Source organism: Lucilia sericata, unplaced genomic scaffold (genome assembly GCF_015586225.1).
Source record: "Lucilia sericata isolate MDLA Ls3-8-SP2 unplaced genomic scaffold, ASM1558622v1 Contig001827F_arrow, whole genome shotgun sequence".
Taxonomy (NCBI): domain Eukaryota; kingdom Metazoa; phylum Arthropoda; class Insecta; order Diptera; family Calliphoridae; genus Lucilia; species Lucilia sericata.
Genome location: NW_023995724.1, coordinates 58,594 through 77,358, shown reverse-complemented (window position 1 = coordinate 77,358; position 18,765 = coordinate 58,594). Strand labels below are relative to the sequence as shown.

The window sequence follows — 18,765 nt, the reverse complement described above, 5'->3', positions numbered from 1 at the left end:
CTTTAGTGAGTAGTTTTTTATACAAAAGTTTCTTTGGATAACAGTTTTCTATTGAAAAATGTCTAATGAACAGTTTTCTATAGAAAAAAGTTTTTGGTGAGCAGTTTTCTATGGAAAACTGTCTTTGGTGAACAGTTTCCTTTAGAAAAATGTTTTTGGAGAGCAGTTTTGTATATAAAAGTGTTTTTGTTGAGCAGTTCTCTATAGAAAAGTATCTTTGGTGAACAGTTTTCTATAGAAAATGTATTTTTAGTGAGCAGTTTTCTATAAAAAAGTTTTCTGAGTGAGCAGTTTTCTATAGAAAAGTGTCGTTAGTTGAGCAGTTGTCAATAAAAAATTTTCATGAATAAGCAGTTTTCTATACAAGAGTGTCGTTGTTGAGCAGTTTTCCATAGAAAAATAAGTTCGTTGAACGGTTTTGTTTAAAAGTTTCTTCGATAGCATCTTTCGTAAGCAGTTTTCTCTATAAAAGTTTCTTAAGTGAGCAGTTTTTAACTTTATTTGACAATTTTCATACGAAAATTTCTAAGGTCGACAGTTTTCTGTAAAAAATGTTTTCGATTCTCAGTTTTTTGTAGAAAAATAGTAAGCAGTTTTCTATAGAATAATGTATTGGCAGTTTTTATATAAAAAGTTTCTTTAGTGATCAGTTTTCGGTAGATAAATGTCATTTATAGTCAGTTTTCTCTAGAAATGCGATTTTCGTGAGTTTTCGCAGTTTTCTATAGAATAGTTTGATTCTTTGGCAGTTTTTATATAAAAAGTTTCTTTGGTGTTCAGTTTTCGGTAGAAAAATTACATTTATAATCAGTTTTCTCTAGAAATATAATTTTGTTTTCTTTAGAAAAGTTTCTTTAGAAAGCAGATTTTTATATAAAGCTTACCTTGTTGGCAGTTTTATGAAAAAAGTATCTTTCTTGAGCAGTTTTCCGTGGAAAATTAACTTTGTTTGGGCAGTTTTCTATAGAAAATTATCTTTGGTGGACAGTTTTCTCTAAAAGTTCTTTTAATGAGCTGTTTTCTATAGAATCATACTATTCTTTGGCAGTTTTTTTCGTGGGAAATTATCTTTGTTGAACAGTTTTCTGTATAAAAGTGTCTTTCGTGAACAGTTTTCTATACAGTTATTGGCAGTTCTATGCAAAAAAGTATCTTTCTTGATCAGTTTTCTGGGGAAAATTATCTTTGGTGGGCAGTTTTCTGTAGAAAATTATCTTTGGTGGACAGTTTTCTCTAAAAGTTCTTTTAATGAGCAGTTTTCTATAGAATCATACTATTCTTTGGCAGTTTTTTTCGTGGGAAATTATCTTTGTTGAACAGTTTTCTGTATAAAAGTTTCTTTTGTGGACAATTTTCTATAGAAGTGTGGCGTTGGTGAGTAGTTTTCTATAGAAAAATGTTTGAAGGCAGTTTTCTATAAAAAATTACTTTTAGCTTAACAGTTTTCTTTAAAAATAGTCCTTGGTGAGCAGTTTTCTGTAGGAAAAATGGCATTAGTAGGCAGTTTTCTTTACAAACATGTCTCTTAGTAAGCAGTTTTCTATAGAAAACCATGTTTCCTTGCAGTTCTTATAGGAAAGTTTCTTTAGTGGGCAATTTTCGATATAAAAGTGTCTTTCGGAGGCAGTTTTATTTAAAAAAAGCAACATTTATTAAATTGTTAATTAAACTATATTTTCCCACTCTCTCTCTCTCTCTCTCTCTCTCTTTAATAAAACTTCATCATTGTTGTTATGGTTTATGTAAACAAAAGGAAAAAAGCAAAGCATACATTGTTTTTTTGAACAAAACAGTTTATTATGTGTAAAAGAGCGAAAGAGGCATAAAGAGTAAAAGATCAACTCCTCCTATTGTTTATTATTTCATGTTGTTTTAATGACATTTTTCGTTTTCGTTGTTATTATTGTTTTTAATTAATGTTTTGTAAATCATTTTGTTAACATTGTCACTTTGTCAGAGAGCTCGTTTTTTTGTAATTGTAAAAAATCACTCCACCATTTGTTTTGTTTTTTCTTTCTCTTTTATAATTTTATGAATTTTTATAATAAAAATGTTTATTTTATGAATAAAATTTTCATGGGTTTAAAATTATAACAATGGCAGCAGCAGTGTTGTAAACTATATAATATTTATATATATAAAACTGCCAACAAATCATTTTTAATATTTAATGATGATTGTGGTTTATACGATTAATTATAATTCTTTTCTCTTGTTTTATGTTATTGTTGTTGTTTTGTTGGTTTTCTGCTGTTTAAGTAAAAAAATTTTTGTATGTAATGTTTTTTTTCATACAAATTTTCAAATTAATTCTTGTCATTTAAGCGCCAAGACTTTTGTTTTATAATTAATGGAAATTATTTTGTAATACACATTTAAAAAAAAATTGGTGCAAATTTTTTTTTTTTAATTTCTATATATTTTAAATTTTTATTTAAAAATATTACAGTTTTCTATAGAAAAGAGTGTTAAATAAGCAGTTTTCTAGAGAAAAAAGACAGTTTTCTGAAGAAAAATATCCTTCTTGAGCAGTTTTCTCTAGAAATGTGTTTTTATTGAACAGTTTTCTTAAGAAAAGTGTCTTGCTGAGCAGTTTTCTATACAAAAGTTTCTTTGGTGAGCAGTTTTCAATACAAGTGAGTCTTTGGTGAGAAGTTTTTTTTTAAAGAAAACTGTCTTTTTTGAGCAGTTTTCTAGAAAAAAGTGTATTTTAAAGCAATTTTTTAAACAAAAGTTTCTTTGGAGAGCAGTTTTCTACAGAAAAGTGTCTTTTGTGAGCAGGTTTCTATAGAAAAGTTTCCTTGTTGAACAGTTTTCTATAGAAAAGTGACTTCGGTGAACAGTTTTCTATGGAAAAATGTTTTTGAATGGCAGTTTTCTATAGAAAAGTGTTTTTGGTGAGCAGTTTTCTATAGAAAAGTGACTTTGTTGAGCAGTTTTCTATAGAAAAGTGTCTTTGTTGATCAGTTTTCTATAGAAAAATGTCTTTGTTGAGCAGTTTTCTATAGAAAAGTATCTTTGGTGAACAGTTTTCTATAGAAAAGTGTCTTTATTGAGCAGTTTTCTATAGAGAAGGGTCTTTATTGAACAGTTTTCTATAGAAAAGTGTTTTTGTTGAGCAGTTTTCTATAGAAAAGTGTCTTTGTTGAGCAGTTTTCTATAGAAAAGTGTCATGGTTGAGTAGTTTTCTACAGAAAAGTGTCTTTGTTGGGCAGTTTTCTATAGAAAAGTGTCTTTGGTTAACAGTTTTCTATGGAAAAATGGAAAAGTGTCTTTTGTGAGCAGGTTTCTATAGAAAAGTTTCCTTGTTGAACAGTTTTCTATAGAAAAGTGACTTCGGTGAACAGTTTTCTATGGAAAAATGTTTTTGAATGGCAGTTTTCTATAGAAAAGTGTTTTTGTTGAGCGGTTTTCTATAGAAAAATGTTTTTGGTGAGCAGTTTTCTATAGAAAAGTGACTTTGTTGAGCAGTTTTCTATAGAAAAGTGTCTTTGTTGATCAGTTTTCTATAGAAAAATGTCTTTGTTGAGCAGTTTTCTATAGAAAAGTATCTTTGGTGAACAGTTTTCTATAGAAAAGTGTCTTTATTGAGCAGTTTTCTATAGAGAAGGGTCTTTATTGAACAGTTTTCTATAGAAAAGTGTTTTTGTTGAGCAGTTTTCTATAGAAAAGTGTCTTTGTTGAGCAGTTTTCTATAGAAAAGTGTCATGGTTGAGTAGTTTTCTACAGAAAAGTGTCTTTGTTGGGCAGTTTTCTATAGAAAAGTGTCTTTGTTGGGCAGTTTTCTATAGAAAAGTGTCTTTGGTTAACAGTTTTCTATGGAAAAATGGTTTTGGTGAGCAGTTTTCTATAAAAAAAATGTATTGGATGAGCAGTTTTCTATAGAAAAGTGTCATGATTGAGCAGTTTTCTAGAGAAAAGTGTCTATGTTGAGAATTTTTCTATAGAAAAGTGTCTTTGTTGAGCAGTTTTCTATAGAAAAGTGTCTTTAGTGAGCAGTTTTCTATAGAAAAGTGTCCTTGTTGAACAGTTTTCTATAAAAAGGTGTTTTTGTTGAGCAATTTTCTATAGAAAAGTGTCTTTCATGAACAGATTTCCATGGAAAAATGTTTTTTGTGAGCAGTTTTCTACAGAAAAGTGTCTATGTTGAGCAGTTTTCTATAGAAAAGTGTCTTTATTGAGCAGTTTTCTATAGAAAAGTGTTTTTCGTGAGCAGTTTTCTATAGAAAAGTGTCCTTGTTGAACAGTTTTCTATAAAAAGGTGTTTTTGTTAAGCAATTTTCTATAGAAAAGTGTCTTTGATGAACAGATTTCCTTGGAAAAATGTTTTTTGTGAGCAGTTTTCTACAGAAAAGTGTCTTTGTTGAGCCGTTTTCTACAGAAAAGTATCTTTGTTAAGCAGTTTTCTATAGAAAAGTGTCTTTGATGAACAGTTTTCCATGGAAAAATGTTTTTTTGTGAGCAGTTTTCTATAGAAAAGTGTCATGGTTGAGCAGTTTTCTACAGAAAAGTGTCTTCGTTGAGCAGTTTTCCATAGAAAAGTGTCTTTGGTTAACAGTTTTCTAAAGAAAAGTGTCTATGGTTAACAGTTTTCTAAAGAAAAGTCTCTTTGGTGAACAGTTTTCTAAAGAAAAGTGTCTTTGGTGAACAGTTTTCCATGGAAAAATGTTTTTTGTGAGCAGTTTTCTACAGAAAAGTGTCTTTTGTGAACTGTTTTCTATGGAAAACAGTTTTGCATGAGCAGTTTTCTCAAAAAAGGTGTCTTTGGTGGACAGTTTAATATACAAAATTGTCTTTCATGATCAGTTTTCTGAATAAAAGTGTCTTTAGTGAGCAGTTTTATACAGAAAAGTGTTTTTGTTGAGCAGTTTTCTATAGAAAAGTTTCTTTGGTGAACAGTTTTCTATAGAAAAGTGTCTTTGGTGAACAGTTTTCTATAAAAAAAAGTGTTTTGGATGAGCAGTTTTCTACAGAAAAGTGTCTTATTTGAACAGTTTTTTATAGAAAAGTCTTTGGTGGGCAGTTTTATATACAAAAGTGTCTTTAATGACAAATTTTTCATAATAAAGTGTCTTTGTTGAGCAGTTTTCTATACAAAAGTTTCCTTGATAAGCAGTTTTTTCTATTTTGAATGACATTATTAAAGAGGTCTTTGCTCTGAAAAATTGTTATTGTGAATGATAGTGAAAATAATTGCTTACCTTTTTTTCCTTTAAATGTTTTAAAGGTCCTTGCTCTCCATCATTAGAAATATACATGCTACAATACATGTAACACACACACACATACATAAAAATTGTTAATTAGGATTAATTGCTTGTAAAGCATCTTCCTGTTTGTTTTGTTGCTGTTGCTGCTGTTATGTGTGTATTTCATCATCCTGAATTATGTGTGTAAATTTTTTCTGCTTAACAAAACCTAAACAAAAAAAAAAAAAAATAAAATGTTACAATATTTGTTATAAAAGTAATTATGTAGGCAAAAAAGAATTATGTATGTATGTATATGTATGATTGCTCTATTCCTGTTTTGACACGAATGAGTGTCATTTCAAGTTGTTATTTTTTATGATTTTTTTTATATAAAGATACAATTTAAATGCCCTGGTGGTAGATATCCCAGGGGCTGAATAGAAAACTGTTTAGGGGAATAGCTAGATGGTGTCAGGAATCTAAGGAACGCATAGGAAAATATAAATGCTGCAATAAATTTGTTATAAAGAGATCATAGAAATGAATTTGAAAGCTTTCGAGAAATTCCTTTAAAAGTATATATTTCAACAGAGTATAAACTGTCCCAGAAAGAAGCTTTTCTATACAAAAATTGCTAATTACAGCTAATTGATGGTAGAAAACTGTCTACAAGACATTTTTCTATAGAAAACTGCTCTCCAAAGTTGCTTTTCTGCCTATAATTGCCCACCAAGGATACTTTTGTGTAGAAAACTGTCCACTTAAGAAACTTTTCTATAGAAAACTACCCTTCAAATAAAGTTGTTGGTATAAAACAGCTTACTAAAGAATTTTTTCTATAGAAAAGTGACCAGCAAAGTAACCTGCATATAAAAAACTGTCCATCAACTATTTGTTTTCTTTAGAAAACTTTTCATCAAAGACCGTTTTCTGTAGAAAATTGCTATTAAATTGGATTTTGTTTAAAAAACTGCCCTACAAGGACACTTCAATAAAAAAAAACTGACCAATAAAAACCACTTTTCTAAAAAGAACTGTCTGCCAAAGTCACTTCGATAGAAAACTGCTCTCAAAAATACTTTAAAATAAAAAACTGCCTACTAAAAACACTTTCCTATAAAAAAACTGCCTACTAAAAAAAGTTCCTAAAAAGGAACTTTACTGTAGAAAACTGCCCAACTCAGACACTTTCTTATTGAAAACTGTCCAATTAAGACACATCTATAGAAAACTGCCCAACTCAGACACTTGTTTTTAAGGAAAACTGCCCAAAAAAGACTTCTATAGAAAACTGCTCTAAAAAACATTTCTATAAAAAACTGCTTAGCTAATAAACTTAACTGTACAAAACTGTCAATAAAGAAACCTTACTGTAGAAAACTGCTCAAATCGGACACTTTTTTATAGAAAAAACTGCTTAATAAAGAAACTTTACTGTAGACAACTGCCCAATGCATAGACTTTTTTATAGAAAACTGCCCAAAACTGCTCTTAAAAGACTCATTTTTAAATAAATAAACTTTTATATAAAAAAAAAACTACCGTCTAAAATCTATTTCATTTGTAAAACCGTTACCATTTCACAATTTTCTATAGAAAACTGCTTACAAAAAACACTTTTTTATAGAAAACTGCTCCCAAAAAACATTTTAATATAAAAAAACTGTCAAACAATTACACTTTTCAATAGAAAACTGTCTACTAAATAAACTTTTATCTAAAAACTGCTTATTAAGTAAACTTTTCTACAGAAAACTGCGATTATATAAAAACTGTTCACGAAAAACGCTTTTTTGGAAAACTGCTTACTAAAGAAACTTCTATATATAAAACTGCCTACTACAATCTATTTAATTTAGAAAACTGCTGACAAAAATACTTTTCTATAAAAAACTGTCCCCCAATAACTCTTCTATATAAAACTGCTCCCATTAAACTGTTGTATCTAAGAAACTGTCCATCAAACAAACTTTTCAATAGAAAACTGCTCTTAAAAATCTCTTTTACATGAAAAAACTTCAATTAAAAACTGTTTAAACTTTTATCTAAAAAAAATTGCCCACAAAATGAACTTCTATATATCAAACTGTTAATCAAATTTCCTTTTATAGGAAAACTGCTATTTTATAGAAAAACTGCTTGCTAAAGGAACTTGTATACATAAAACTGAATATTAAAATCTACTATCTTTAGAAAACTGCTCACAAAAATACTTTTCTTTTGTAAAAACTGCCCAATAATAACTGCTGCCATAAAACACTTGTGTAAAAAAAAAACTGTCCATTAAATAAACTTTTCTATAGATAACTTCTCTTAAAAATATCTTTTATATAAAAAACTGCCCACCAAACGAATTTCGATAGAAAACTACTCAAGAAAAACACTTAAACAAAAAAACTGCCCCAAAATACACTTTTTCTATATAAAACTGTTCATCAAACTTGATTTTATTTGCAAACTGCCCAGAAAAGCCACTGGTATAGAAAACTGCCTAACAAATTTACTTTTCTCTAGAAAACTGCTCACAAAAATACTTTTCTATATAAAACTGCTCCCATAAAACACTTCTAACAAAAAAACTGTCCATCAAAAAAACATTTATATGAAAAAAACTGCCCACGAAATAAAAATTTTCAATAAAAAAAACTGCCAGCTAAAAGTTTTATCTAAAAAACTGACCATCAAAAGAACTTCTAGGGAAAACTGCTGAAAAAAACTCTTATATTAAAAGCTGCTTACGTAATACAGTTTTCAATAGAAAACTGCCTGCTAAATACACATTTTTCTAAAAAAAACTGCCCATCGAATAAACTTTTCTATAGAAAACTGTTCAAAAACACTTTCTTTAGAAAACTGTCCATCAAATACAGTTTTCAATAAAAAACTGCCTGCTTAAAACACTTTTTTTAAACTGCCCTTCGAAAAAACTTTTCTGTAGAAAACTGTTCAAAAACACTTTATTTAGAAAACTGTCCATCAAATTCCTTTTTCTATAAAAACTGCTCAGCTTCTTTTTCTATAGAAAACTGCTCAATAAATACCCCTTTCTCTAAAAAACTGCTCATCGAATAAACTTTTCTATAGAAAACTGTTCAAAAACAATTTCTTTAGAAAACTGTCAAAAAAAATCCTTTTTCTATAAAAACTGCTCAGCTTCTTTTTCTCTAGAAAACTGCTCAACTAAGAAACTTTTCTCTAGAAAACTGCTCAGTTAATGACATTTTTATAGAAAACTATTCTACCAAACACGCTTTTCATTAGACTATTTGTCTAACAAGGACATGCTGCTATAGAAAAACTGCCCACTCTTTCCTATTGCTAACAAATTTAAACTTTTACTATTTTAATAATTAAACTATTACAGCAGTTTTTTCAAAATTTATTTTTAATTTGCAAAAGTTTTTTTTTTTGTATTTCTTAATTTGGTAACCAATTAATGTTGCAATAATTACAAAAATTTGTAGAAAAAAAAACTGCAAAAAAAAACGCACAAGTTGAATAAACTAACAACCTTAACTGCTTTGGCCACCACTATACAGCTCTATTATAAAAAAGTTTACGTTTTAAGTTTTTCTTTTTCTGACTTAATTTCAATTATCAAAAGTTGCATGCCTTATCATCAACAACAATAACATCATCATCATCATCGTCATTGTTATGATGATTAACATAACATTCATGTGTATAATAATAATGTTGCATGATTGTTGTTTGTTGTTGCAAAACTGTTAAGTGAAAGTGCAAAATCCTTAATGGTCAAAATTTTGTGCAACAACAACAAAAACACACTCACACACAAAATTGTTAGTAGTTAATCAACTTTTTTTTGTGAGTGTAAGCTGCAATTTTTATTTCATTGAACTTTAATAGAGATGATTGCTAGAAATTCAATTACATTTTAAATGCAGCAGTTTTTTTCTGTTGCTGTTGCTGCTCTAGCAATTCGCCTGCTGGTGCAGCAAACGGGTTTCTATCTAATAAACCTGGTTTCTTTTTAAAAAGGCTGTTGGTTAGAGTTAATTTTTCCATATTGGTCTTTTTTTTTTGTATTTTATTTTATTTCATTATTGTCAATAATATAAAATGATTGCGTGCTTAATAAACTTTAGAAAAAGTTGCAATTTGTGTAAAGTTTTGTTTCTCAATTTTAAAGCCAAAAGCTAAGAGGGTAACTCAATAAAAGCTTTAAAAAACTTACAAAAATTCCAAGAAAATTATTAGTTTTTTAAAGAAAAAGTTCCCTGGTAGTCAATGTTCGAACAAAATTTTTTCTTGGTGGGCAGTTTTTGAGCAGTTTTTTTATAGAAAATTTTGAAAAGTTGGGCAGTTTTCTAAGAAAATGTGCTTTAATGGTTATCGTTCTTTACAAACTTCTCTTTCATGCACAGCTTCTTAAGAAGTCTAACTTTCGTTGGCAGTTTTCTATAGAAAAAGTTTCTTTTTGAGCAGTTTTTTTTTATAAAAATGTGTGTAATGGGGCAGTTTTCTACGTAAATTAAAATTTTACGGGCAGTGTTCTTTAGAAAAGTGTCTTTCATGATCTGCTTACCAAGAAGAGTTGTTTTTTGCGGACAGTTTTTCTAGGAAAAAGTTTCCTTCGTGAGCAGTTTTCTATGGAAAAATTTGTTAAGAGAACAGTTTTCTAATGAAACTTAAATATGATGGGCAGTTTTATAAAGAAAATTATTCTTAGTAAGCAGTTTTCTATAGAAAAAGTTTCCTTTTGAGCAGTTTTATAGAAATCTATGTAGATTGGACAGTTTTCTAAAGAAATGTATCTTTGATGGGCAGTGTTCTTTAGAAAGCGTATTACATAACCAGTTTTCTAAAAAGAAGTGTTATACGTGATCGGTTTTCTATAGAAACGTGTCTTTCGTGAGCAGTTTTCTATGGAATATGTGTTTGCCGGCAGCTTTTGTTTAAGAAAAATTAATATGGCAGTTTTATAAAGAAAAGTGTGTGTAATGGGGCAGTTTTCTACGTAAATTAAAATTATACGGGCAGTGTTCTTTAGAAAAGTGTCTTTCATGATCTGCTTACCAAGAAGAGTTGCTTTTTGCGGACAGTTTTTCTAGGGAAAAGTTTCCTTCGTTTTCTATGGAAAAATGTGTTAAGAGAACAGTATTCTAATCAAACTCTAATATGATGAGCAGTTTTATAAAGAAAAGTATTCTTGTTAAGCAGTTTTCTATAGAAAAAGTTTCTTTTTGAGCAGTTTTATAGAAATTTATGAAGATTTGGCAGTTTTCTAAAAAAATGTATCTTTGATGGGCAGTGTTCTTTTGAAAAGTGTCTTTTATAAACAGTTTTTTAAAAAGAAGTGTTATACTTGGTCAGTTTTCTATAGAAAAGTATCTTTTGTGAGCAGTTTTCTACGGAAAATGTGTTTGGTGGCAGTTTTTTTAAAGAAAAGTTAATATGGTAGGCAGTTTTATAAAGAAAAGTAGTTTTGTTGAGCAGTGTGTATTTAGATTGGGCAGTTTTCTAGGAAAAAGATGGGCAGTTTTCTTTAGAAAAGTGTCTTTTATAAGCAGTTTCCTAAGATGAACAGATATATTTGATCAGTTTTCTATAGGAACGTGTCTTTCTTAAGCAGTTTTCTACAGAAGATGTGTTTAGCGGCAGTTTTATAAAGAAAAGTAGTTTTGTTGAGCAGTGTGTATTTAGAATGGACTGTTTTCTAAAGAAATGTATCTTTAATGGGCAGTGTTCTTAAGAAAAGTGTCTTTTATAAGCAGTTTTCTAAGAAGAAGTGTTATACTTTGTCAGTTTTCTATAGAAACGTGTCTTTCGTGAGCAGTTTTCTACGGAAGATGTGTTTGGCGGCAGTTTGTTTTTTAAGAATTTTTAGATGGCAGTTTTATAAAGAAAAGAAGTTTTGGTAATCAGTTTCCTAAAACCAGATTTCTATAGAAAATTGCCTTTAGTGGGCAGTTCATGACCAGTTTTCTATAAAAAAGTATCTTTTATGGGTAATAATCTATAGAAAAGTTTCTTTAGTAAGCAGTTTTTCAGGCAAATTTTCTTTAGTGAGCAGTTTTCTTATGCAAAGTTTCTTTAGAGAGCAGTTTTCTATAGAAAATTGTTTTTAGTGGGCAGTTTTTAAAAGTAAATAGTTTTCATGAGCAGTTTTCTATTATCAAGTGTCTCTTACAGGCAATTTAAAAAAAAATATCTTTGGTGGGCAGTTTTTTGATGAGCAGTTTCAAAAGTTTATTGTTTGAGCAGTTTATCTTTGTTGGTCAGTGTTCTTTAGAAAAATGTCTTTTAGCAGCAGTTTCCTCAGAAGAAATGCTATACGTGATCAGTTTTATATGGAAGAATATCTTTTATGAGCTGTTTTCTAAAAGTTAATATGATAAACAGTTTTCTAAAGAAAAGTTTCTTTAGTAAATAGTTTTCTATAGAAAAGTGTCTTTCATAAGCAGTTTTCAATACAAAAGTTTGTTTAATGAGCAGCTTTCTATAGGAAAATGTTTCCCATGAGCAGTTTTCTATAATAAAGTGTATTTTATAGACAGTTTTCTATAGATTAATCTTTTATGAGCAGTTTTATTTAAAAGAGTTATTATGGTGGACAGTTTTCTATAAAATACTATCTTTCATGAGCAGTTTTTTAAGGAAAAGTATATTTGGATGACAGTTTTTATAGAAAAGTGGTTTTAGCGAGCAGTTTTATATAGTGAAATGTCTTTCATAGGCAAATTTCTATATAAAAGTGTCTTTCATGAGCAGTTTTTTTTATAGAAAAATGCCTTTTCAGGTCAGTTTTCTATATAAAAGTGTCTTTCATTAGCAGTTTTCTATGGGGAAATTACATTGGTTGGTAGTTTCTAAAAGAAAAATGTTTTTGACAGTTTTAGGGCAGTTTTCTAAACTAAAGTGGTTTAATGGGCAGTTTTTTAAAGAAACTTTACTACGGTAGGCAGTTTTCTTTGGTGAACAGTTTTCCAAAATGAAAATTGTCCCGAATTTTTTTAGGAAAGTGACTTTTTTGTGCAGTTTTCTCTGCCTTCTATCCTTCATGGGCAGTTTTCTATTGAAAAATATCTTTGCAGGGAAGTTTTTTATAGAAAAGTTTCCTTTATGGGCAGTTCTATAAGTAAAACTGACAATGATGAGACGTTTTCTAAACAAAAATTTCTTTGGAGGACAGTTTTCTTAATGAAAGTTGTCTTTCTTAAACAGTTTTCTATGGAAAAATGTCTTTAAAGGGCAGTTTTTTAAAAAAGTCTTTTTTGTCTTTACTAAACAATTTTCTTTACAAAAGTGTCTTCACTAAACAGTTTTCTATAGAAAAGTCTCCTAGTTAAACATTGTTCTATAGAAAACTGTCTTTACTAAACAGTTTTTTTACAAAAGTGTCTTCACTAAACAGTTTTCTTTAAAAAAGTGTCTTCGCTAAACAGTTTTCTATAGAAAAGTCTCCTCGTTAAACATTTTTCCATAGAAAAGTGTCTTCTTTCTATAAAAAAGAGTCTTTTGTGAACATTTCTCTATAGAAAAGTCTTCGCGTTAAACAGTTTTCTATGGAAAGGTATATTCGTTTAACAGTTTCCATTAGAAGTGTCTTCGCTAAACAGTTTTCTTTAGAAAAGTGACTTCGTTAAACAGTTGTCTATAGAAAAGTCTCCTAGTTAAACTTTGTTCTATAGAAAACTGTCTTTACTAAACAGTTTTTTTTACAAAAGTGTCTTCACTAAACAGTTTTCTTTAAAAAAGTGTCTTCGCTAAACAGTTTTCTATAGAAAAGTGTCTTCGCTAAACAGTTTTCTATAGAAAAGTCTCCTCGTTAAACATTTTTCTATAGAAAAGTGTCTTCACTAAAAAATTTTCTATAAAACATAGTCTTTTGTGAACATTTCTCTATAGAAGTCTTCTCGTTAAATAGTTTTCTATAGAAATGTGTCTTCTTTTAACAGTTTCCTTTAGAAAAGTGTCTTCGCTAAACAGTTTTCTTTGGAAGAGTGTATTTGCTAAACAGTTGTCTATAGAAAAGTCTCCTCGTTAAACAGTTTTCTATAGAAGAGTTTCTTCTTTTAAAAATTTTCTATAGAAAAGTATCTTCTTTTAACAGTTTTCATTAGAAAAGTGTCTTGGCTAAACAATATCTATAGAAAAGGTGTCTTCACTAAATAGTTTCCTATATAACTGATCGTTTTCTAATGTTAGCCCGCAAAAAAAAAAACACCTCTTTTTGTTAACCCCTCTATGGATTACAAGATTTCTATTTCAACCACCGGCCATTCATTCATTCGTTCAATTTTTTTCTTTCAAAAACAACACTTTACATTCGAATTCCATTCAAGTAGTTTAATACAATTTTAAGCAAATATTTTTGCATTTTGTTGTTGTGTTTGTTGTTGTTGTTGTTTCTGTTATACATGTTTATTGAAATTGAGTTTATTAAACTTGATTGTATTTGAAATGTTGAGTATGGAGGAAAAAACTTATAACATACAGCTGAAGCTCTATTTTTTTGCTGTATGTTGCAAAACTTTTGCCATAAATTTTGTAATTTTTTATAAAATAAATTTTAAATGTTTTTTTTTACTAAAGTCAAGAGAGTACAAGGCAACCAAGTCAAAACATGTTCAATAACTATGGTCATTGACTAAAATTTGAGGCGATTATTGGAAATAAATCAAATTAAAAAAAAAATAAATTAAGAAATTTTTGAAACTGTTATTATGGGAAATCAATTTTAATTTATTTATCTTTTTCTTCTTTCAGATTAAATTTTTAAAAACCAAAGAAGGTACCGCCATGGTCCAAATGGGTGATGCCGTCGCTGTTGAACGTTGCGTCCAGCACTTGAATAACATTCCGATTGGCACAAGTGGCAGAATTCAAATTGCTTTCTCGAAACAAAATTTCTTATCTGAAGTTATAAATCCCTTCCTATTGCCCGATCATACACCCAGTTTTAAAGAATATACTGGTTCCAAAAATAATCGTTTCCTATCGCCCGCACAGGCAAGCAAAAATCGTATACAACCACCGAGCAAGGTTAGTGTTCTTTTTCAAATTCCTATATTTTTCTCTTTATAATTATATATTTGTTGTTGTTGTTGTTATAGATTTTACATTTCTTTAATACACCACCTGGCCTCACCGAAGACCAATTGATTGGCATTTTCAATATTAAAGAGGTTCCTGCCACATCTGTGCGATTATTCCCCTTGAAAACAGAACGTTCCTCATCGGGTCTAATTGAATTTCCAAATATTGCCCAGGCCGTTTTGGCCATTATGAAGTGCAATCATCTGCCAATTGAGGGTAAAGGTAAGCTTTTTTCTTAATAATTTAATTCTATTAAAAGAAACTTCGTGTTTTTCCAAAAGAATTTTCTATAGAAAATGTAGAATAAGAAAGATTTTCTATAGAAAATTTTTCACAAATGCACTTTTCTATGGAAATCTGTTTAAAGATGATACCTTTCTACAGAATACTACTTAAGAAAGACACTTTTCTATTTAAAACTCTCTTTCAAAGACAATTTTCTATAGAAAACTGTTTACAAAAACACTTCCATAATTAACTCTTTAATAGAATCAAATTTCTATAGAAAACTCTCAAACAACGACACATTTCTATCGAAAACTGTTCTATAGAAAACTCCTTAGCGAAGGTATTTTTCTATTCAAAGCTTTCTATAGGAAATTTTTACAAAGTTTTCTATAGATAACTATTTTATGAAAACATGTTTCTAAAGAAAACTCTCCAACAAACACACTTTTCTAAACAAAACTCTCTAACAAAAACACTGTTCTATAGAAAACTGTTAAGGAAGATACTTTTCTATAGAAAACTAACAAAGACATTAACACTTTAATGAAAGCACTTTTCTATAAAAATCTCTGAAATAGAACTGAACTAGAACTGAACTAGAACTGAACTAGAACTGAACTAGAACTGAACTAGAACTGAACTAGAACTGAACTAGAACTGAACTAGAACTGAACTAGAACTGAACTAGAACTGAACTAGAACTGAACTAGAACTGAACTAAAACTGAACTAGAACTGAACTGAACTAGAACTGAACTAGAACTGAACTAGAACTGAACTAGAACTGAACTAGAACTAGAACTGAACTAGAACTGAACTAGAACTGAACTAGAACTGAAATAGAACTGAACTGGAACTGAACTAGAATTGAACTAAAACTGAACTAGATCTGAACTAGAACTGAACTAGAACTGAACTAGAACTGAACTAGAACTGAACTAGAACTGAACTAGAACTGAACTAGAACTGAACTAGAACTGAACTAGAACTGAACTAGAACTGAACTAGAACTGAACTAGAACTGAAGTAGAACTGAACTAGAACTGAACTAGAACTGAACTAGAACTGAACTAGAACTGAACTAGAACTGAACTAGAACTGAACTAGAACTGAACTAGAACTGAACTAGAACTGAACTAGAACTGAACTAGAACTGAACTAGAACTGAACTAGAACTGAACTAGAACTGAACTAGAACAGAACTAGAACAGAACTAGAACAGAAATAGAACTAGAACAGAAATAGAACTAGAACAGAAATAGAACTAGAACAGAACTAGAACAGAACTAGAACAGAACTAGAACAGAACTAGAACAGAACTAGAACAGATCTAGAACAGAACTAGAACAGAACTAGAACAGAACTAGAACAGAACTAGAAGAGAACTAGAACAGAACTAGAAGAGAACTAGAACAGAACTAGAACAGAACTAGAACAGAACTAGAACAGATCTAGAACAGAACTAAAACAGAACTAGAACAGAACTAGAACAGAACTAGAACAGAACTAGAACAGAACTAGAACAGAACAGAACAGAACTAGAACAGAACTAGAACAGAACTAAAACAGAACTAGAACAGAACTATAACTATAACTAGAACTAAACTAGAACAGAACTCGAACAGAACTCGAACAGAACTAGAACAGAACTAGAACAGAACTAGAACAGAACTAGAACAGAACTAGAACTGAACTAGAACTGAACTAGAACTGAACTAGAACTGAACTAGAACTGAACTAGAACTGAACTGAACTAGAACTGAACGAGAACTAAACTAGAAATAAACTAGAACTAAACTAGAACTAAACTAGAACTAAACTAGAACTGAACTAGAACTGAACTAGAACTGAACTAGAACTGAACTAGAACTGAACAAGAACTGAACTAGAACTGAACTAGAACTAAACTAGAACTGAACTAGAACTAAACTAGAACTAAACTAGAACTAAACTAGAACTAAACTAGAACTAAACTAGAACTAAACTAGAACTACACTAGAACTAAACAAGAACTGAACTAGAACTGAAGTAGAACTAAACTAGAAATGAACTAGAACTGAACTAGAACTGAACTAGAACTGAACTAGAACTGAACTAGAACTGAACTAGAACTGAACTAGAACTGAACTAGAACTGAACTAGAACTGAACTAGAACTGAACTAGAACTGAACTAGAACTGAACTAGAACTGAACTAGAACTGAACTAGAACTGAACTAGAACTGAACTAGAACTGAACTAGAACTGAACTAGAACTGAACTAGAACTGAACTAGAACTGAACTAGAACTGAACTAGAACTGAACTAGAACTGAACTAGAACACTAGAACTAGAACTAGAACTGAACTAGAACGGAACTAGAACGGAACTAGAACAGAACTAGAACTGAACTAGAACTGAACTAGAACTGAACTAGAACAGAACTAGAACAGAGCTAGAACAGAACTAGAACTAAACTAGAACTAAACTAGAACTAAACTAGAACTGAACTAGAACTGAAGTAGAACTAAACTAGAACTAAACTAGAACTAAACTAGAACTATACTAGAACTGAAGTAGAACTAAACTAGAACTGAACTAGTACCTAACTAGAACAGAACTAGAACTGAACTAGAAAAAGTACTTTTTTTAAAAGGGACCTTTTATAAAAAGTACTTAAATTCATAAATCCATTATACATTATAAATTACCCCCAAAAAACTATGTTTGGGTACTTTTTCGAAGAAGTACCTGGGTACTTTTTCCAAAAAGTACCAAATTGTTTATAAAAACTTAATTTAAGCCAGTTTATAACAAAATACTAATAAATAATTTGTGTTGCCATTTCTTTAGGTACCAAATTTCCATTCATCATGAAACTATGCTTCTCCTCCTCGAAGAGCATGAATGGCGCCTGGAATAATGCGGCAAATGAGGGTATGATTGAAAAAGAAAATGAGGGGGATCTTAAGCAAGATCCGTATAATTGAGAAAATGTTATAACCATACAATTAACAACATATTAATAATTTTAAATTAAAACAACAACAAAAACAACCGCAACAAGTGAAATTTAATTTAAACAAGAAAAAAAAACATTTTATTTAAAACAAAAAACCCCCGTTAAAGAGTTAGAGGCAGCAAGAAAAAAGCAGAAATGTTTAAAAAGAAAATGAGCAGCAACAAACACAAATTACAAGAAAAAATTGTGAGAGCAACTTTTAAAATATAAAATGCATGATGAATTTTTTTTTCTTAAATATAAATAAATGTTATTTAAATTTAGTTTTTTTTTATTAATATTATTTTTAAATTGTTTTTTATATTTTTAATATATAATACAATGTTATGTTTTGAGTTTGTTTTTCTATTTTATTTTTTTTAGAAATATTTTAGTTTTTAATAATGTAATTTAGTTGTAAATTATTATAAAAAAATATATATAATTTTCTTTAACTTTTCGCTGGACCTATGATGTAACTAATTAATTGATAAAAGCTAAAGCTTTTCGATATTTTTTTAACAAAAGCTTTAATTGTTATTTTATACTATTTTTGTTTTTAATTTTTAGTTTTTAATTTCTGAAAGATTTTGTTTAATGAAAAAAAAAAACTTCCATTTTTTTTAATAATTATTTAAAAAGAAAAAATAAATGTAAATTTTAACAAATTTGAAAAGTTTAAAAAAGAAATGGAAGTGAAAAAATTACATGATTTTGACAATATAAAAAAACAAAATTCTAGAACTAGAGCAAATATGATAAAAAATAAAAACCACAACTGCAAAAAAAAACAAAAACAAAATATTGTAAAGGAAAATTCCTATAAAACAAGAAATTGATTTAAAACAAGAAAATTTATTAATAAAAATAAAATAAAAACATTTTAATTATAAAAAAAGGAAACAAAAAAACTTAAAAAAATTGGTTTTTTGCTTAAAAAATTAAAACAAACAACAACAACAAAAGTAGTATTATAAAAAATAATAATAAATTTAACAAGAAACAAAAACAAAATATAAATGTTAATTTTATAATATTAAAAACTAAGATGTGCTTAAATTAAAAACAAAACAAAAAAACTGCATATAAATTAAAAAAAGAATTAAAAAAAAAACATTACGCCTAAAAAAAATTTTAGCAATATTTTTTCTTTTTTTAAAAACAGGCGTTAATTTTTGTGTAAAATTTATTAATGAAAAAAAATATATATAAATATATTTAAAAAAAAATTGCACAATTTTTACAAATTTACAATTTTTATCAAAACATTTAAATAAAAAAGACATTTTTGTGCTTATTTTTAA

The 18,765-nt window shown here is 28.8% G+C and overlaps 1 protein-coding gene across 2 annotated transcripts in view; it reads left to right on the top strand.

Moving 5' to 3' along the window:
• The window catches only part of LOC119612771 (heterogeneous nuclear ribonucleoprotein L), a 29,589-nt gene extending 12,010 nt beyond the window's left edge, over nucleotides 1-17,579 (top strand). Inside the window, exons 3-5 of one of the 2 annotated variants that reach the window (XM_037968631.1) lie at nucleotides 13,926-14,201; nucleotides 14,273-14,477; nucleotides 17,314-17,579. In XM_037968631.1, coding sequence (XP_037824559.1) covers nucleotides 13,926-14,201; nucleotides 14,273-14,477; nucleotides 17,314-17,450 — 618 coding nt within the window. In that variant the 3' untranslated portion in view covers nucleotides 17,451-17,579. The remainder of the gene's footprint in view (nucleotides 1-13,925; nucleotides 14,202-14,272; nucleotides 14,478-17,313) is intronic. The other variant, XM_037968630.1, reaches the window with a different exon arrangement.
• Nucleotides 17,580-18,765: the final 1,186 nt, after the last annotated feature.